This window comes from Varroa jacobsoni, unplaced genomic scaffold (genome assembly GCF_002532875.2).
Source record: "Varroa jacobsoni isolate VJ856 unplaced genomic scaffold, vjacob_1.0 scaffold_446, whole genome shotgun sequence".
In the NCBI taxonomy this organism is placed as follows: domain Eukaryota; kingdom Metazoa; phylum Arthropoda; class Arachnida; order Mesostigmata; family Varroidae; genus Varroa; species Varroa jacobsoni.
Window position 1 is genome coordinate 42,756 of NW_019213348.1, and position 21,679 is coordinate 64,434.

The 21,679-nt window shown below is 43.8% G+C and overlaps 1 protein-coding gene across 11 annotated transcripts in view; it reads left to right on the plus strand.

The window, feature by feature from the left end:
• The window catches only part of LOC147753482 (uncharacterized), a 52,976-nt gene extending 35,970 nt beyond the window's left edge, over positions 1–17,006 (plus strand). For 4 of the 11 annotated variants that reach the window (XM_086968361.1, XM_086968362.1, XM_086968360.1 and 1 more), the window contains 2 exons: positions 14,218–14,261; positions 16,450–17,006. In XM_086968361.1, the coding sequence (XP_086824487.1) occupies positions 14,218–14,261; positions 16,450–16,819 (414 nt within the window). In that variant the 3' untranslated portion in view covers positions 16,820–17,006. Of the gene's footprint in view, positions 1–1,059; positions 1,769–8,179; positions 8,205–10,307; positions 11,091–14,217; positions 14,262–16,449 lie in introns of those variants that run through there. The other 7 variants (XR_015311092.1, XR_015311093.1, XR_015311095.1 and 4 more) reach the window with 4 other exon arrangements.
• The last annotated feature ends 4,673 nt before the right edge of the window (positions 17,007–21,679 follow it).

Below are 21,679 nucleotides of genomic sequence, written 5' to 3' on the forward strand. Positions count from 1 at the left end.
CAGCTAAAGGAGGCAGCGCGAAACGCCCCTTGGTTATGAATTTCTCCTTTCTCTCTCTTTCGCTATATATATATATATATATATATATATATATATATATATATATATATATATATATAGAACATTAACCGCGTTGGTTTGAGCTTGGATGGTGGTTGTCGAGATTAAAAATAAATATCTCTAGTAAATAAATAAAGATCTCTGTTTGGATATAGTGATGAACGAAGATCGATGAGCAGCATAAGTTGCCTTTACTACGTCAGCTCCCGCTCTGTTTTTGTTGTTGTTGTTGTTGTTGTTGTCGCCATTGCTATGGTTGTCGTCGTGCAAATATTTTCCTTTATATTACGTTACATTATGCTAATAAGTTCTGTTAAATAATCTTAAGATCTCAACTTGTGCTTGTCTATATGTAGCAACCATACTATTAGATTCGCAAAACCTGAGGAAAGACGTAAGAATGGAGTTGATCAGCTAAGGCGTTCCATAATGCACGCAATAGCAACTTGTTGGGCTTTCCGTTCTAGTCTTTGAAGCGTTGCGTTCTACTAGAATTCTGTTGAACGTAGTATTCTCTGACCAACGGGCTAAATGTTCACTAATCTGACAAGACCATGCCGCTCTTATTCTGCTACCTAGTATCAGCTAATCTCGATTTGGCGAAAGTTTGTCTGTAAACTTATGACGAACTGCTTTTTTTTTTTGGCTATGATAATGCAAAAAACTGAAGCTAGGAATTACTAACCGCGTTAAGGAATCAGACAAGTGCGTTAATAGCGTATTTAAACGGATTAGTTACTCTAGTCTAGTCACGGTAATAATAAACGCCGTTGATTTTGGCGTATATATATATATATATATATCAATTTTTCATCTTTCTCAGAACGTTTTGGTTTCCATATCTGCTTCAATGCGCGTATGTTGTGGTGCATTGCTAACCCGGGAAGCTTCTTTGGTTGTCATTTTGTCGTTATTTTGTGGTATTTCATGCAAAAATCCGGTTTTCTGCCAATGGCTTTTTTATGGCACAAACCATAAAGGATGAAACTGTTCTTCCAGGGCAATATTTTCCAGCACTGGTGCGCGGATCTGCGTCACAACAATCGCCGACTGGTTCTCATATTTTATTTACGCACTGGAACAAGAGCATATTATTGTTACTTCTGTGTGTTTTATTATTATATTCGGCGTACCATGCGCTGGCAACGATGGCTGCCGTTATCAGTGAACCGGCCTATAACTTACTATATGGGCCCAGAATCCAAATACACCCCGAACACTGAATAACAATGACATTCCTTTTGCGTTTCTTTTCTTACTTGTCTATTTACCTATCTGATATGCTAAATAGCCGTCATGATAAAAAAGCTATTATTGCATATAAGCCATCTGAAGATAACAGAATGCTGTTGAATTGATTAACTTTTGCGCGGCCACACTGGCGACGACAATAGCAACGATAAAGGTAATACTACATCTTCCATTTAAGCACAGTACCGGTAGTTATTCGTATACAACAGAGGCAATCATACCCTATTTACATGATGGTGCGCATAACGGTTGCTTTTGACCAGCCTTTGTTGGTGTGAATGAATCCAATACCTGCACACGTATGTACATCCTGCCGTAATAGCTGCGAGTGGCGAGCGACCTGCTGCTGCTGCTGCTGATGCTGCTGCTGCTGCTGCTGCTGTTGCTGTTGCTGCTGCTGTTGCTGCTGCTGCTGCTGCTGTTGCTGTTGCTGCTGCTGTTGCTGCTGCTGCTGCTGCTGCTGCTATCGTGAACCAGTTACTACTGCCTCACGCTCTAAATTTTTTGTTGCGCTGCGACAAGAAAACAGAAAAGTAAAAAAACGGTAAAAAAAACGAGCATGCTGGGCATCGACGCAAAAATCTGAAAAAAGGATCAACCAACCAATAGAGCGTCTCGCAATATCTCTCGGTCTCTCTCTATTTTTCCTTTTATTGTACGTTTATGATGTTCTGCATTCGATGCTGCTGTTACGCCGGTGCAATTCATCGGCTTTGTCGGTTACCTAGCACAGATCATTAGCGGGACTGAATTTGACGTCACTTCTTTTTGATGATTCCCTTTGAGCGGTTCTATTAGCGCTGGCTCAGCTTAGTTAAAAACGAATACGGTTCCCATTAGAGACTTCGCCCGACCTACCGCGCGTCTTTCCCTCAAAAGTATCCAGCTCAGCTTCCCGTTCGTCTTCGAGAAAATGTTCGATATGCTTCGTTTTGTCAGTCTATCAAGTTCTTTCTTGTCGAGCTGTGATACTTGTGCTGGCTGCACTCGGGGTTTTAGGTAGTTCGTGGTCGATATCGTCCACAACGAAGCCGGCGAGCCAGCCAGAAGTGATGCCGGCACGCAACTACGACGCTAGTATCCTGTGCATGCTCGGCTGCTACAGTCCAAGTGTTTGTATCATCATTTGGCGCATTTTTGACGGAGGAACTACTTTGGCGCCACAATCGTTATTGCTACTGTTGCAGCTGGCGACGATGGTACAGGTGGACTCATTTCATTCTTGCCTACTGCTAAACTACAGTACGCTGTACGCACGCACACGCAAAGACCTATGCGTATGCGGTCGTCGTGCATGAATACACGCGTACTCTTCTCAACGTCAAAAAAACGATTGGTCCGAGTGTTAATAATGATTATCGCGTTTGGTGACCGTTTGCTTGGTCACAACAGGGAGACTAGTAATCGATAAACAACTTCCAGCAGTGCAGCGCACAGAGACGTTTGGCTTATGCTGCTGCTATCAGTCGGAAGATCAGACAATAGAATTAGACAGATGAGTCTGCGCTGATAACAAGAGCAGCGGTAGCGACGGTAGAAATCAGCGGCGACAAGAACGTCAGCTGCAAAAACGGCAAAAGCAACCCACAATGAATAATGGAAAAAGAAAAAAGTTAATACCATAGGAGGAGCACGGAAAAATGAGGTGATAATGAAGTTACTCAACGCTGAAGGAAGAGCATAAGTAAATAATCGCCAGGTTAATTCTGCCAGTAATTAAACATTGTGCCAACGTCGAGTGCTGAAACGGAGTCTTGCCTGTTGTGCGCATATTTTTCATGATGGACAATGGAAAGAAAAAAAACCTAGCCCTAATTAACGAATTAATTAAACAGTGTTAGTGCGGACACTAACTGAATCAGCAAATGTATTGTTGCTATAGTTTGCATTGACAAACTTGCATAGAAGTTAGTCGCGGTCTGTACTGCATGCAGTTGTACATGGATATGTAAAAGAACCACTACGACTTAGCCACTATAGTTACTAAACTGTAAAGTACGTAGCGAAGCCGTAAAGTATACACGACGATGGGTTGTTCAAAGTAGGAACGCCAATAGTTTGATTGGCCACTGCTTGCACTGTCTTAACCATGCCTTCTGCCCTGCTGTTGCTGCTGATGTTGCTTCTGCTGCATATCTTCAAGAAAACAATTCTTTTACGACAGAAGAACGAGGCATAGCTACCCACCGACCCGTCGGTGGTTCCTCTTGTCATGACGAAAAAAGAAGAGCCACGATGAATATTGAAATATTCCTTTTCTATAGCGCCTGAACGCGTTCAATGGCAGCAGCGCCGCTCGCCTGTGTCGTCTGCCTTGTTTTGGCGGCCTGGTCCGGCGCTTGATACTTTTTGTACAGATGGTCCTTCGTCACTGTCGTTTTCTTGTTTTCCCGACATTTTGGTCGTAAAGAAGGCAGCTCTATGGGGGGTTAGGGGAAGAAGGGGTGAATGGTGAACTGGTGCGGGCATAACGGTGAAGAGAGTGGATGCAGGGTCGAGTTTTCAGCAGAGCGAAAACTGGCGTGGCTTTGGTCACGCTCTACATGACGCTGAACTGCAACAAGCTCAAGTCGATGGCATAAAGGCGGAATAAGGGAGAAAGACCGGCGCGTCTGTCAGCAAAAACGTCGGCAGCAGCAACTGAAACGGTAGCTCGAAAGGCACCAAGATGACCGCCGACGTTCGATTGATTCCGTCTGTTCGTTCAACGAAAAAGGAAATCAAAAGCAAGCAGCAACGTCGCAACTGCCGCCGGGATGACGATGGCCGCGGTGGCAGTGCTAGCTACGTTCGAACATCTCTGTTCGCATTTACTACCACCAGCACCATGACCACGACGGCAACGGCGTCGTCCACGTCGGCTACTACAACTGCCACAATTACTACTTTTGCTATTGGGGTTGCTCGAAGAATAAATTCGTTGTTTTAGCGCTTGCTGGTTTGCTCAATACAGGGCACGTTTATTTCGCTGCTGCGGTCGCTATTGCTGCTATTATGACATTTCTCCACTGAATAGATCAGATGCTCCGGCCCTTCTTAGTCTCCTCGAGTCGGAAAGAGGCAGGGCACGAGTCTTTAGTGGATAATTGCCGATGACGAAGAAACACTTGACTTACCTATTACAACCGCCATTGCTACTACTGATACTACTACCAGGATTGACTAGTGCTACCACCAATTTTCGAAAAATAGAAAATCCTCTTTATTATGTATACATGCCTTTTCCCCATAATTTTATTAGTACCACTATGACGACTTCATTGATAGAAGAACAAAGCTTCGTGACGTGTGTTGGTTAGCGGCAGTGATTGAGGTCCTCAACTGTGTGCGATGTAATATAACAGAACAAGGGCTAGCTGTTGCTGAAATGGTATAATAACATAATGAAATGAGTAGCTAAACTTGTGTATTAAAAAATTCACCCCTAAGGGTGTGTGCACTATATATGTATATATATATATATATATATATGTAGCAGCATCCGCCGTTCGCTTCCGTGGCGTATGATATTATTATTGTTATAATAAGAATTATTATTACCACTATTATTCTACTGAAAGCTATAGATCAGCTTGAAGGTTGCCAGTGTGCGTTACAGCAAGTATCAGGACGAGAATAGAACACAATACCTCTATGACGGTAGGGGGTCCTCTGCTAAGGTCCAGCACGTCGTCGACTGACCATCAGCTTTCGAGCCAGCGAAACTGCACTTGTCACCTGAGATCCGCCGAAGGAACAGAGCGCCAACGAGAACATTGTCGATTCGAGGTCCTGACATCGACAGGACCTGTTATACAATTAGCTTTCGATTATTGTAGGATCGTTCAACACTTTGAGTTTTGTAGACTTCATACGGTACTCTCCCAACGAAGTCAGTCAATAAATGGAAACAAATCAGACATTTTTCTTACCACAGCAGGTTTCAACTACTATAACTGGGTGCAGCTGTAGAAAAATCAAAATGTACGAGTTACGTTGGCTTCCACTACGCGGTGGAATCAGAACGAGCGCGATCTAGCGATGCCTGTTTAACTTTGACACATAGACGAGCTGTGAAAAGGCGATAGAGATACGTTTAAAAAGTAGAGAACAGATTTCTCAAGCCACATTTTCGTTTCGCTTATTTTCCTTAGGTATTGTACTTTTATATGCGAGCATGCGATCACGCACTTGTCCTAAGTACACAGAACTCGGTCTAGCGTGTGGTGTGTGTATACCATACGCTGCTTTCTACCCTTACATTATTATTGTAAAGTTACTGAACAAGGCAAAGAATAAATATCGCTCCATAGTCGGCCATATAAAAATGCTAATTAATGGCTTGGAGAAGCCAGAAAAATAAGAATTGTTCCAGTTATCATATAGCTTGCGAAATGTAAATGTACTTTTTCTTTTTTTAATCATACACATGTAGTATTTATGGATGTCGATGTGCTGAGCATCGTGCGGTAATAATTGCGCGATGAAGCACAGAAATTTCTTGCCCCTAAGCGTTTCACGCTAGTCATTTTTATATTTTGTTATTATCTTCGCGGGCAGAATTCCGTACATCCGCGAACACTTCTAAGCATTAGGTTGATCGAGTGTCGATTTTCAAAATGTTTGCGAAATCATGAATATTATTACTATTTTGTTGTCACTGATCGCGGATGGGTAGTCATTGTATGGGTAAGTAAGCTTGCTGGTTTTTTTTACGTCAATGTTAGGTCTATGTCTGGCTTCTGTTTGATTACAACTTCGGCTAGCGAAGTTGGTCGCTTCGGAGGCTTCAGCAGAGCGCGATCGAACATGAAACATTTTTTTTTTCTTTTCTATGAATTTCTGGCCGGTTTCAGCTCTGTCTTTTCTTGCGGATCGAGATTGTGATTCTGGTCGGTTTTCAAAGCGCGTTTACCCGTCTGTTTGTGGTGATATGGTATTCCATAGATACAGTCGTCGATCGATGCCGGGTTTTGGCTGTTGCTAACTTCTCAAATTTTTGTGACACCTTTCGCCAAGCTCGCGACAGCTCCCCGTTGGCGCCTGGAGCCATCACTATCATCCAGTCCCGCCATAGCTCCCCCCAAAATTCATTCGGTGCTGTTGTTGTTGTGATGCTACTTTATGTGAACGACGCTAGTCGCCGTGCGGGCAGCTCGTAGTAACAGCCGCAGCAGTAGTTTTAGCTATGAGTGGTTATAACCAGCAGGTCCTCGTTCTGCCCCCAGTCGACGTTTTGGGACCCCGCTCCTTTCGGCTTCGTCCTCCTTCGCAGTAGTCGCTTCATTGGCATTCGCTGGTGAACAGCATAATTTTTTAGTTATTTTTCTTTTTGCCACCAGCGTTTCGACTGTTGCTGCTATCATTGTTGTCTTTTAGCCTTTTTGTCTCATGGTCGATCGTAGGTAACTGCTGTTTGTAGCAATCGTTGTCGCTGATTTCCTGCCTCAATACCCCGCTCTTCATCCAGTCGCTTATCGATAGTCGCCTTCGTTGCTGATGTCGCATCAGTTATTGTTATTAGGACGGTGGCAGTTATGCTAGAATAATGGCAGGCAGCATCGTTATTATTGTTTTCATCGACGTGACGGCTTCTACGCTTTTGAGGATTTTTGGGCGGGTGCCACCAACAAAATGGTAATCCTCGAAGTGACCATCTTGGTGATAATCGTGGCTGTGGTGGTGCTAAAAAGAGCTAACATATATGTACCCTCATAAATAGGGTAAAACAACGTGCCGTATATGGGCAAGTATCAGCAACAGCAATAGCAGAAACGACGGAGACAGCAATGGCGCGAGTCACAACAATAACGAGCGCTATCTTTTCCCGTCACAACTAACCTACATATATGCGCGAGCAGCGGTATTTAAATAAACTATTATTTGCAGGAATCATTGCCAACATCAAATATTTCAAAGTCACTCGTTACATCCATAATTCTGATAGTCTGCTGGCAGACGGTGGCCAATTCGTTGTCAACAGCCAGATACACCGATGGCATCATCGTGGAGGAACAACTTAAAAACTGAATCAAAATATCAGAGAGATTTGGTTGATCGATCTGGCGGTTTTACTCGTCGTCGCGTAGCCAGCCAAATCCGTCCGAGTACGAAAAACAGAAGGAATGTTTCTTTCTGTTATCGTCGTCGTGGTTCACTCCATACTCCCACGATTTTTTTTCTAGTTGCACAATAATGGGCAGTGCGCAGTCTTTTTAAGTCGATATTCTCTGGGGACAGAACGTGCGTGCGCCAGCCCAGAGAAAATAGAACAGATAGTGGATACCGTTTACCGGGCTAAGCCAAGTTCTCTCCTCTGACTCTTCTACGTATCTGTATGTATGTATGTATGTATGTATGTACAAACTATAATTATAAGGCATTCTGTCGGCAGCAACTACCTGAATAGAGATTATGGGATGGCCTGTGTGCGTCCAGAACACCATGAAATCTCGAACGATTCTCTCTGTTTCGATAATATTAATCATCATCCCTGAAATGACTTCTAGCGTAACACGAGTGAAATTTTTCGTGCTCGTGGTCTTTTTTCCCCATCAACAGCAAGTATGGGATGTTATGCCACATTGATAATGAAGTTCATGAAGTGATTGGAGTTCGATGAGCCACAAGGCCGTTCGCTTGCCACGTCTATATGGATTTACTTGTGTTACGTTCGAGTTACTAATACGTATCTCCTATATTTAGTAACGTTCTAAAGGACAGAAACGTATATGGCTCCGTTTGGGCTGGCTGCATTCGAGACGGGCCGCAACGATAACCACTGACGTGTAGAGCATTTATATATGCTTTACCTGAACTGTTATTGATGCCAGCCAGCCAGCCAGCCAGCCAGCCAGTGTCACGTGTTTGTTATGTATATGTATATATATGCGGTTATGCGGCGTTACTACACGGTAATTATAAATTTGCTTTAGCAATAGCGGCGTCGAAGGTACGAAGTGAAAAGCATGACGTTTTTGCCACTTTTATAAAAGCGATGTAGTACTTCGTGCTCTTTTTTTAGTGTGAGTCCATATAAAAAACGACCCAGCGATCGGGTGCAACTTCGCCGTTAGGGTCGCTGTCAGCGTGGCGTCATGATTCGTAGCGTACTTGAGACCATGCGGCATGAACCGTAGTTGACGCTTATGTACTTCTGTTACTGCTATTAAATAAAATGCCAGTTTTATTATTAAGTCCGTTAAATAGCACTTGGATGATTACTGCTGTTTCGAATGAAATGGATTAAAAAATAAATGAGTTGAATTTATTTAGAAGCCAAACGAAAGAGCGCACACTGCAGAAAGATGCTCGTGCACGCGCGGCGCCATCGCTCACACGATTCTGTATACCAGAATAAGAAAATCAACGCCACCTTAATGGTATCATTTACGCGTCCTACTTAAACTTGGCTTTTGTTACATTTCTGACGTTCAACTACGATAGCAACTAATTCTAATAATAATAATAATCCGAAGAGCATTGTCGTTTAGTAAATAGCATTCAAACATTTTCTCTACTGTCTGAACTGTTTACCCCCTGAAAGCTAAGGCTAGTGACAGAAGGCGATGTTGAATCGCAGCTGAGATCTGAAAAGGTGCAGATGTAGGGTACCTGGCGACTGTCATTGTTATGTAAGTGATGAAGCTTTCATGTAATTGCTTTGTTATCCCAGGACACTTAAGCGTCGGCGCTATCTGTCGGCTGACTGATCAGCTGGTTATCCGATGAACCGCTCCGATGGACGTTTTCTGCTAATGCTGTTTGTGCCCGTGGCGGCTGCTCAGGCGACTCCACTGTCGTAAATACAGCACAATCGGACGAGCAGAAATTGTAATGGCCAGCTCAGACCGCACGTGTTACAGCGGCGGCGGCAGCAGCAGCAACAAAGAAAAAGAAGCAATAGTGTTATGCTATTATATGGGGGCAATATCTACAAAGGGTTACGATGGAACAAGACGAAATTTGAAAAACGAGCGAAATCGCTCTCGTAAGCTAAGCAGGTTCTGCCGTGTTCGACCGGCTGTACAATTAAGTGGGCCACCCAATACTGATGGACGTGTTAACTGAATTTGAAGAAGTGCTTCATGGAACAAAAGTGAGAATATCAAAGGAAGCCATGAGCGTTACCGTCCCAAGCCGACTCAACGAATGCTTAAATCTGATTTGCACACAAATCGATAGCAGCATTTATTTTCAACAGCTTTATCTTTGCTGCGTCGAGCTGACAAGGTAGTTGTACGGCTGAAGTAGACAGCCTGAATACAGCCAGACCGATTCCGCTAAGATGGCCAGGTTGGAAAATCGACAGTTTGAAGTGAAGGCCATGCGTGAAGGTCGGAGAAAAGACGCCGACTAACGATTGGCATCTGTAGGAGATACTCAACGTACAGGAGAGCGAAAATAGTCAGAAAAGTGATCCATATTGATGAACCATGCAGGCTTATCATATGCAACACGTGCCATCTGTGCGCCTATGACATCGATCCATTTTAGTTTGTGTTGCAATTGTATTCAATTTGTAGTTATCTCATTTGCGGAAAACGAATGACACCATCCCGGTTTTCTTCTATAAGAAAGTTTCGACTTGTGAATCGGCCGACAGAAGGCCCACGGCAGCAACGTCTCCGTAATCGTGTATTATAAAAAGAGGTGTGAAAACTCTATAAGGGCTTCGCTTGCTCTTACCTTTATGTAAAAAAAAAACTTAAATAAATCTAAGAGCGAAGGTGGATGGTCGAATAACCAGCTACCGCTAATACCTTACGGCAGAAGACGAATACATTACTAACCAATGTTCATATTAAACTTCTTCGAAAGTCTTCGTTCTTCCCCTAATCATCGACTGGCTTCATGACCAGACGCCTGTTTCCGTTCGCGGGTTATTGAGCTGCTATGGCGCCAGAACTGTCTGTCTGTCTGTCTGTGCGCTTATCGTTCGTTCATTTTCGTACAACAGATTACCCGGAACACGCCTTCAGACTGAATTGGGTTGCAATGACTGTTGCTATTGTCATTATCATTAATTATCCATATAATCGCTATAATGCTGTCCATCATAATGCGGCTCTTACGCTAGCAGTATTACACGACTGTTTTTGCTAATTGCGGTGGTACGTTTCAGGCTTTATCTTTTCCATACTTCTTGCGGACGTCGGCCGTGGACTTTTTCATTATTTGTATTTTGATCTTAGAGGATAAACAAAACACTTACATTTACCATTCGGTTGTTATTAGTCATTTTTATTTTTTTTGCGATTTGCTTTTACTGTAATCAGTGGCTGTTACTGTATATCTAGAAATGCCCTGAGAAGGATGTCGCTCCATTAAAGTCCAAGTGGTCTCTCTGGCTTGTTTGCATGATTCATGCTTCGGTCTATATGTCATATAAGATATCTAACAGTGCATTATATTCTAAAGCAAAAAGATCGATTAGAATTCTGCAGCTTTGATTTTGCGATAGTATATATCGCCGTTACCGTGCCGTATACTCATCATCTGTTGGACGCTCGCATTGTCTGGGGAGACCACAGGCGTCAGAAATGTTAGCTTGGCGTATCACCTCTGTTGGGGCTGTTCAGGTGGTTGAAGGAATGTGTGCCATTACGCTGTAACTCACGGGGCGACGCCGAGATACAAAATTGACGTGCCACCCAAACGATGATGGGTGGATGGATGGGAGGGCTCTGGATGACGAAAGCATCTGAAGATATTCCCATCAACAGAACGACGGACGACCGACCGACCGACCGACCGAACGAACGGGCCTCGAACGGTAGAAGTCGAGGCAGTGTAATTAGGTAAAGAGATGCAATGGATTTCATAACATCCATCCATGCTGGCGTTTTTACCAGTTCTCTTAATGATTTATTGTCACCAGAGAGTAGGCAACACGGTAGGGGGAACATACAAAAGGCATTATTGTAGATTGGCGAAAGTGCCTTCATTGAGTACGACAGGGCACAGGCACATATCCCGGAGGAGACGAAGCAGATTAGCCAACGACGATGCTCTATAGAGTAACAGAGTACAGCGTACCTGTTCTTGTCGGCCAGTGAAATGCTTCTATAAGTCGAATATTCAAGTCTGCTTGCACGTCCGTGCACCACAGCTAACTGTGTAGTTGTCGTTGGGGAATATGCTTTTTACCACCAATTTATCTATTTATAGTCGGTACAACGATGTGTATGATTATTACCAGCACAGATGATTGTTGAGCTCACGATACGATCTCATGTCGTCTACTACTTCTCTAACAAGAGACCGTGAAACATTGTGGCTTGCCTGTTACGGATATGTTCGCCAATCGCACGCCAGTCGTAGAATTGTCGCAGTCATGTTGACCATTGTGGGTGTGCCAACTGTAACGTTACGCTTACGCAGATTATCACGCTCTAAACGCTGTTTTTCTATTGTTGTTGTTGTTGTTGTCATGGCCTGTTGATCTGTCGCTCGGGTGACAAAATTCTGACGCTTGTCCTTCGTGGCCGATGATCCGTAACCGCTGCCGAGAGAGCGAAGCTCGTCAAAAACCGCTCGCTTCTGTTAAGTCTTCCTTGACCGTTGTTGCACTTAATATGATCTTTAACTAGAGTTATCTTATAATTGTATTTCAGCTACAGTGGGTCTTATCTTCGAACAGCTTCATTGATGATCGCGCGTGCGCTACCGCCCGTCTGAGTCGGTTTGAGTTATCCATGTATTATCTTTTAATAAACGGTTTCCTATGTACGCGGCTTGACAGCGCTGTATGTGCTAGCATTCGGTGATTGTTGATCGAGTGCCTGCTGTCAAGCATAGCCTATCGAACATAGGCAGCACCTGACACGACACCCCACCATGCTTGCTTATTCTACGATGCCAGACGTTAACTGGCAGCAGCAGCAGCAGCAGCAGCTAAGCTGATGACTTGTGTTTTCGGTGGTATTTTTCGGCGGGACGCGATCTAAGCTGGCGATCGTTGTCAGTGTGGCGTATTAAACGGACGCCTACTAAAGGATAAAGTAGTCTTAGTGATCCAGTTTGTACGGGTCGGTGTCTTGCAGCCGTATAGATGAGAAGCAACTAGTTCAGCAAATAAAAACGGAGCGCTGATAGTGGATTTTACGCAACCGTGAGAAAGTACTTTGTGTTACGCAGAAGTATATCCTTTTGTTTATTGGCGTGTAGGGATCTGTTTATTAGATTTTCTGCTGCTTTTATCGATCAGTTAACCAAAGGCAGGCTTATTGTCATCTGTAGTTAATAACTGTTCGTTTTATTACATAACTAAATCAGTAGCACCTATACGAAAGCAAAATTAACAGCCAGCTGGCTGAAAAACTATAGATTTTTATCCGTACGCTGTCTTAAAACGATCACCATAGTCATCATTGCGCATATTAAAATGACATTTACAGTACCATCTATAGACTAAGCTGCTATGCAGCTTAAATAGCATTGGGTCATCGACAGTTGTAGGTCAGTCGATAGGAAATTAGCAAATGCTGACATATAAGGCAAACGTTACGGTAAACGCCCAGGGATGTGACGATATGCGCATATTTTTTCATTTGTGTCGCCACGGTGAACGGTTGGAAGCAGTACTCATTATAATCGCCGTCTCCTAGTGGTCGACCACACGTGACACAGCTCAGCATATTTTGAATAGGCGTGCACATGAACCCGTGCACATATATATATATATATTACACATTATCGTACATTAGATGTCAGAAAGGAATAATTGGAAATAACTGTGTCACCCGCTGTTAACCGGTATCGGCTTCGTCGTCTTGTTTTTATATTGCCGGGAGGAGTTTAAATGGAATATAGGTAGTTCATGGTGTCGTCGTCGTCGTCGCCGCCGCCGCCGCCGCCGCCGCCGCCGCCGCCATCTTGTTGCTGTTGATCAGTTATAATCGTCGCCCATGGAGCTGAAGGAGGGGCAAAAATGGCCTTTTATGAGTAGCTAAAATATCAGCTATACATCACAGCACATCTGTACAGGTCGTAAAGCAGCTGCATCGGTAGCAGAGGCTATTTTGCTCCACCTTTGATTGGTCTTCTTCGTCTGATCCGCTATAGATAGCTGTAGATTTTTTTCCCGTTTAAATTACGGCGCTGCGCTTGCAATTGTAATAAAGGTGATATCTCACCAGAACCATTCTTCGGTGGCTGCTGGCTTTCGTCCATTCCATAAACGAACCGTTCGGGAAGCTCTGCACGCGACACGCCATCGGCAAAAAAACCCCGCTCTTTGCTTCTTCAAGTGGCCTTCACGTTTTGTTGTAATGTCGATAGACTTCGTTGGCTAGTTGATTCCGCCGCTGCGATTGTTATCGCTGTTATTTCACACTCTCGATGTTAGTGCGCGCTTTTATATCCCTGTTTCTGCCAGCACCTACTTATAACAATATAGCAGCAACATAGATGGTTCCAGCATCATTCAACGAGCGTACAGCGTCGGCTTATGCTAAATCAAGCGAAAGCAAAGCCATCGCTTACTTCAAGCGGATGAGCTTCTTCTCTCTTCTGGCAATCAGCTGTGGTCCGTCTCTAACGGCACGTAACTAGACAGAACGCAAACACCTATCCCGCTGTGCTTCGTCGCTATGCCGTGGGCACTGATGCTTTTTATATCATAAAACAAGAGGGGAGCGAGGGCATTTCGTTCACGTCATGTAACGTTAGCGCACTGGGTTCACATCGATGTCGACTGAAGTGCCGGTGTACCTATGCCGTAGCCATTGATCGTGGCGACTAACTAAATTGCTCTAGAAGACCATCGTAGCGATTCTAGCTGACGTTGCTCGGTATTCTGTCAGCGATACATTTTGCCCATCGTTCATTGCTTGCCTGAGCGGCTAGAGGTGTTGTTTCTTTGTTATCAAGCTGGCATGAAGCCTATAGAAGTATTAATGTGCGATATGGTTATTGCCGTTGCAGGAAACCCACTCAGCTGCTTCGTCGTCGTCGTCGTCGTGTAAAAGGTACGTTAAAAGGTGACGATATCCGCATGGCCATCTAGTTCTGTGGGAAAGGTAACGGTTTCCATTATGGCTGAGTAACAAGACCCAATTACGTTTATTATAATGTAGCGTTAAGTCATGCGTGCTTGACTCGTGCGTTGACTGACACAAAACTTGAAGCCAATTACGGCTATGCACAGAGAAAAATAATGAAGCGCCCTTTCTATCAAAAGAAGTACGGCTAATAAGCTTGCCTTTTTTTTCGATGAAAATTTCATAATACTCCTTGGTATATGGATTCAGCACCTTCCATGATCAATAGCTGACTAACCATCCGACTTGCCGCCTAAATCATACTACTATTGTACCATGCCATTGTAGTTGGTATTGGACATTATTTCTACTGTATTTTGTTACTGCGTAGCGGCTTAAGTTTCGGCGTGTCATAACTTCGACGGAGTAGTAACATAAATGGGGCTATTTTTTAGCTATACTTAGCGTTATTATCTATGGCTATGTTCATTTTTAACTTAAGGATTATCGAATACTTCAGCCACTCATTTTAGTAAGCCTATTGATTCGATGTCATTTGGTCTAGTCACTGTTTCTAAATGATTCATGTTGGACAGTTTCAAGTATCCAGTACGGGTGCGGGCATTGGTATACTCCACGTCCAACCCAGTGTATCAATCGAACGCCAAACAAATACAGTAATTTTTCGAAAAGATAAAACAAGCGATTTTCGTCATTATTTATCGTATTATTATTAATCCTTTGTATTGAGCTGCTAATCAGATTAGCTCTTTTATCAATGTACAAAGCACCTGTAGAAATTACGTGGTAGATAGACGGTCTCAAACCCAGCTACAATTAATGAAACAAGCAAGACAAAGACGCGAAGCCGACCTGGGAAAACGATTAGCGTCAATGGGAACGATTTCCGTTTGTGTGGCCGAAATTCTGCTCGGGGCATCTGATTATTCGTTCATTAAGCATAGTCAGCTCCGGTGGTGTGGTGGCGCCACTGTAGACAACAGAAAGGACGACTTAGGACCGCTCGAGGTTAACGGAGAGCGTCTTGTAAGGGTCGTCAGCCTGTCGCAAGCAGGAGATCGAACTGGGCAGTTGCGTTTTCGGACAGAACAGCTGGCCGAACAATTACCGCTTGTAATTTCTGTTGTTGTCGCTAATACTGGGATTTCTGCCACCATTGCAAACAACTCGGCTATAGCGACGATGATGCTAAGGATTGCCAACTGTCGTCACTTTACACCGTGTGCAAGCACATGAAAAGCCGTCTTTTTTGGGAAATTCTATCGCCTTTACTTGTTTCTCCCCCTCGCGGGTGGATCCTGTAATGGTGATAGTCGGAGTTATCGCTGACGCTGCATCAGCAGATCGTACACGAGAGGGTGGGTGAAAATATGGTGAAATAGCGACTAAAAGGCTTACATCATTTACGGGAGTGAAGAAAGTCATCGAGTACATGCTACAGGCTAATCATGACTAAGGGTTCTTGAGGTCGGCCACCAAATGATAGTAGTAATCAGAAACAGCAGGAAATTGTAGACTGAGAAAGCGTTAATTTACGCTTGCGCCTATTTCTGCCTGTCAGCCTCGCGAAAAACAGGAGTGGATACTCTGGTACAAAGGCATACATATTTTCTGAAATTCGGTCTCACGTTCGTGTGAGAATAATGAGGCAGTAGCTATCAGGGAACGCATGTAGTTGAGATACAGACGCATAGGATAGGTACAGATTTAAGATTGTACAAATAGTAATAGAAAGCGATCGATATTATGCACGTCGCCCTGCTGCTCGACGGGATTACATTTGCTGCCGACTACTGCCTCGCAGCAAGACGACGCGCGTCACCATCGTAGCGAGTGTTTCGGTGGCCAATGCAGCCAAATCTACGTCACACCACGATTTACTTTGTAGGATATGCAATGATCGCCGCCAATGAATATGGGCTACTGCTGCTGCTGCTGCTGCTGCTGCTGCTGCCGCCGCTACGAAAGATAATGAAGGCCCAAGACGACAGCGGGACGCTTGCAAAAGAACTTCAAAGGGAAGGATTACTTTTTGCTGGAGTTGCTTTTGTATACAGAACTTAGCTATCTAGTTAGGAAGGCGTCTGTTCGGTAGAACGCAGACGCTGGATCTGGTTACGTTGCCTAAAATTTGTGTCGTTATCAACTCGATCAGATGGTTCCAGGCGGGTGTGTGCGATTGCGCGAGTCGACAGAAGTTGAACAACTCGTGTCGGCGGGTCAACCGGTCACATATTGCTGCCATCTGTTCGCTCGCTTATACCAGCGGATCGCAACTGCAGACGACTGATTATCGCTCAGATCTTCCGTGGCTATGGCTGCCCAGAGATATTTTGTTGGCGGATCTTTTTCGAGTAAAAAAAATAACAGGGAAGGGAAATCGTCATTATTATTATTATGGTAGAATTGTTTGGTTGGCAAAAAAAATCGATACACAGGGGGGGACAACGGGAGAGAAAACTGTCGCTACGGACGAAAATGCCGACGTAAAGAATGCACGATTCATCTTATACGCTCTTTCTTAATGCCGTAGTTACTCGACCTTGTATTTATAAAAGGTGAGAGCAAGATACGCGGCTAGAGACACGCGCATCTTCATCTGCAGCTAACAATTTCGTAATATAACATAGAAATAGCGCTATGCTACCTGTTAGTATAAAACTTGAGCGAGAGGCGATAGCTACGTATGGGGAAATGGACGATTTTAGCCATTCTGATTCTGCAACCTCTATAAGATAGCTTTATTAAATGTTGTACTTATTCGATTGCGGTTGTCTCATTTCCATATTGCTATTTTGTATTTTAATTAGTGCATTTATATATTCCTTTTGATTTGAACCCGAAAAGAATCCGTTGACATATGAGAACTTACAACTGAGCGTTTGAGGAACCGCCCGCCAACGATACGTTCTTATGGTCCCTTAAAGACTGTCTCCTGTCTAATTGATTTCGTACTGTCGTGAGGACGGTCAGCCGGTTCCTCTATCGCTGGCAGGATGCCCGTTTGGACACGTTTTATCTGTAGTCGAGATTTATTATTTGGCTAATTATAATGCTTTTAGATCGCTCTAGTAGTGCAAGCTAGAATGGGCCAGTGGCGACGCTGGCTCGCTTCGGAATCAGCTACGTCGGCGTTACGTAGGCCTTATGCACTCACGGACATTGATTCTGATGGAGTATTTTTTTTGCCGCATGTCTGGACTCTAAAAGCCGTCCTAACTGAAGGTGCGGCTTATCTGAAACAGTACGATAGCCTTTGAGCAGTGTATCAGACGCGCAAATTGTGTCAGTCAGTTGGCTAGAACCCTTAGCTGCGTAGTATTAGCTGTAGGCTCTGAGGTACGTTACGGATATTTTGCTATTGAAATAATTTTTTTTTATAACCCGAAATGATGATGGTTAACATTGGGTAGCATGTGTGACCTGATTAATGTATTTCAAAGTGGGCTTGAGGGTCGACAAAGATATTGGATGTGGCTAGAAACAGATGGATGATCGAGGCCTTTTCATGTTTACAATGCTATGTTAGACGTGGTTATGCCACGTGGTTAGCAGTGTGGCCCGGGGCATATTTGGCGGTTTTTTATTTGTGCACGCTTTTTCTGGGCACTGTCATACTGCAAAGACACTTCTTAGCCGGGAGTTGCGTCACCGTCTTGTCGGAACCCTCGGGCTCTTTGGACCTCGAAGAACCTTTCGGTTGATGGGGTCGCTGGCGTGCCGCCAGACCTGCTTAGCGCCAAACTCATCTTGCCATTTGTTGCGAACAGACCTGCCTAACCTAAATTAATACTGCAGCGTGGCATACTGCTCAGAAGCTATTCCCGTGACCGACCCCACAGATGTGTTGGGTCGGTTATTTTGCATGCTGATGCATTTGTAGACGTTACCCTGTTTGTAGCCGACAACACAATCTATTTGGTAAACCAATAGAAATTGTGTTCCTTGTTACATGTTGAATGGGACGGCAAGCACTGCAGGCTATATTACGGTGTTGGTCGAATATGTGGTATTTAGGTTTTTACTTTTTGAGCATACCGTATGATATAAACAGTTTCGGCGTCTATCCGGTCGAGAGCGTTTAGGCGCGAGCGTCTTCTCGCCTGTTGTACTTATATACTTCACAAAATGTATGTGTATATAAAATTGTTTCACCAATAATAACATTAATTTATACAGCACGCAATGACATGTCAAGCTTCAATATTGATGGTGAACTGATGTACTGCCTTTAATCACGCCCAAAAAAAGAACTTTGTGAAGGAGCGAGCGTCCGTAAAGGAGCTACAGCCGTCCAGTGTTTTCATCTTTGTGAAGTCCTGCTTAATTTAACAACACTTGCCTTCTACGTTTCCGGGCAGCGGTAGCTTTCAGGTGTGTAAATATCAACATGTTCCGTCGCGTGAACATTTTTTCAACCGATGCGGTTGCTTTCGACGGAGCGAACTTTCGTTCAATGTTATAGAAATCTCTTCAATTTTATTTATAACCGATTAAAGGGCCAACCACTTAGGGGGGTCGTTGTTAATAATGTTGTTACACCTGTTGTCCTGCACCTGACGATCTCCTATTCTGCCTTTTTGCTAGTGTTCGGGATCATGCGAGGCTTATTGTGATGACTTATGGCGGATCTACGACCTGACAGGTGCGGTGCTGTCATGCAATTGCCGCTGGAATTGAAATCTGCTCGTATATTCTAGTTGGAAAGGCTACGAGCTTCATGATAGTTGATTTCTTGAAAGGCAGCGAATTTCGGCACGAAGATAAGCCGAGCGAGAAGCGGTGACGCAGTTCCACTTCGCATGTTAACATGGTTATGACACCTTTACCGATACATATACTAGCATTCATTTGTTGAAGAATGGAGTCGGAAGACAAATCTGCTGTCTTGCGTAGTAGTGCTCACAATTGCTGCTAATGCTACCACCATTTCTACGTCGGCATGGATTCGGTCGTTAGTTTCCCTTACTATATGGGTTTCGCAATAGTTCGCAGATATCAGTGTAGAGGTTCTTGTAATTTATTAGATTGTAAGGTGGTAAAACCTGCATGGGAAGGCTTCGACTTAATTTAATGGAGTTACACTGAACGGTGGTTTAATGTTCGGTTAATATGTGCCCGTTACGGCGAAGAGATTGCGTGCTTGTCTGTTGCTCCTCGCCGCCTCTAATCATTTACCGTGTGAGCCTACCTGGCTGGTTGTGACCACATTCTTTAACTCAGGCCCCATTAGCGACCTTCTAACATAGTTGCAATCTGTACCAGCCAGTATTCCCATCTATTCATTATCAGCCGTAGATATAATTGGCTATTTGCAAAATTTTCACATCGGTCTACTATTTTATGCCAGCCGTTCTTTGTTTTCTTAGCCAATGATAAGATTGACGCGGGAATTTTTTTTTTTTTTTTCGTGGTTTCAGTTCACAGTGATGTTCTGGACACGTTTGTTGGATTGCCCGAGCACTTCTGGAAGCTTTGTTTAATTTTCGGTTGTCGCTATGTAGTCTATCAATAGATGTCATAGGAGCATTCACTGAAGCTAGCCCACAGTTAATACGGATGCTGCTATGTGAGCATAATTAGAAAAAATGGTTTCAAGAAAAAGGCGAGCTATATACGTCCGCCATGTATTACTATCATAGTATTGAAACAGCTAATCTATCTAGTTGGCACACTGAAAAACACTGATCCAATTTGGGTCAAATGTACATAGTCATTAGAGGTTTTTCTTGACCCACTATAACGATTAAGAAAAACCAATAGTGACTGTAAGTGAGGTATCGGGTGGAGATAACATCTGACTTGTTTAAGTGACTGAACGGTTCAGACTTGAAATCCGTATCTAACATGATAGAAAACATGGTTTTTGGTTTCATATCAGCAACTTAGAAAATGTAACAAATCCTTCCTCAATTTGTCGTAACCCTCAAATAAACATCGGGTGATTCTCCTTTGAATATTAGGGAAATGTTTGCCCCTGCGTGTAGTGGCAGAAGCTACTGTAATAAAATGTTGGTTAGCATGCCCATATCTTTCATCTAGACACCAGGATGCAGTATCATTAGGGTTGGCTAGTTCTGCACGAGGATACCGCAAGCTAGGCCACGCCTTGAATGTCCTGAAACTCGACTTACTATAAACCTACAAACGCATTTACCGTCCTATGTAAGAAGATCACCATCCTATCAAATCTATTAGAACTAAATTATGTAGCCAGTAATCATATTGGACCGCAATTCCTAACAAAACAGACACCATTCACTCAAACATTCGAATTTACTTTTCTTATTTACAAAATTTGTCTTTCGTTGTAACACGGTCCATTGCAATGGATTTTTATGATACAGTTAACAGTAATCCCGCGTCACAATTGCGAACGTAAAGTGTGTCCTTGTTGTGGCAAGATGTAGTGCGACGCAATTCTGTGGTCGTGCCCGCTGTCGCATAACATCGCATAATTGCCAGAAGCAGACACGAGGTGTTGATGCGTGACAAGGTTCCGTGCTTTGTGTGTCCGAGGGCTCGACGTGACCTCGGAGCAGATGGTCGCCTTTAGTCTCTGAGGTTATCTTAGCTTTCCTTTCCGCGTAGAGTACAGTGATTAACTGAACGGCTGCAAGGTTTGTTAAGCAAGAGAAAAAAAAAAATGCACCAGAGAAGCACATAGGTAGTTTGATTAGTAATACATTAAATAAGTATGTGGAATTAGGTGCTTATCCACTATAAGTTTTCTCTGAATACGTAGACAAAACCATTTGCCTTCATCAACGAAGATGATTATCTATGGACACAGTCGGTGCGTTTGATTTTATAGTAATATATATAGGTGTTTGGCTTTTCTCATCCTTACATCTCCATCGTTCCATAACTTTCGAGGTATACAGTGTTCGCGCTGCATATGGTCGCGCTTTAATTACGCTGAAATTCCATAAGACATTAAATAGGCCGCTATCCAGATCGTGTGGCGCTGTGTTACTGTTATGGTCTTGCTTGTCAAGTACCAAGAAGCGTTGTTGCGCTCACAATCAACGGCGTCACCACCCAAGAGACGTTCTCTGTTTCTTTCTCGGCTTCCATTTTGACTACATTTCTTATTCACGTACCTGAAGTGCTTTGGCTTTCAACATTGATTCATAGGCGGGTGCGGTGTTTTGACGACGTGTTGGCGTTCGCCGGCGTTCTTTACTGTTCTTCATCATATCCGCATCGCGATACCACAGCTAGGGCTTTTTCCGTCAATGAATCGAACGAGCCACATCGGTCGTAAGACCGTGACGCGCAGCACCCGTCGTCGCGCATTCGCCCTTACCGCTGCTGTGGCGTAGACTGCCTTCGGCCACTCGATTCTTGAAGTTTCTCTCCCTGTCTAGATAGGAACATTTTGT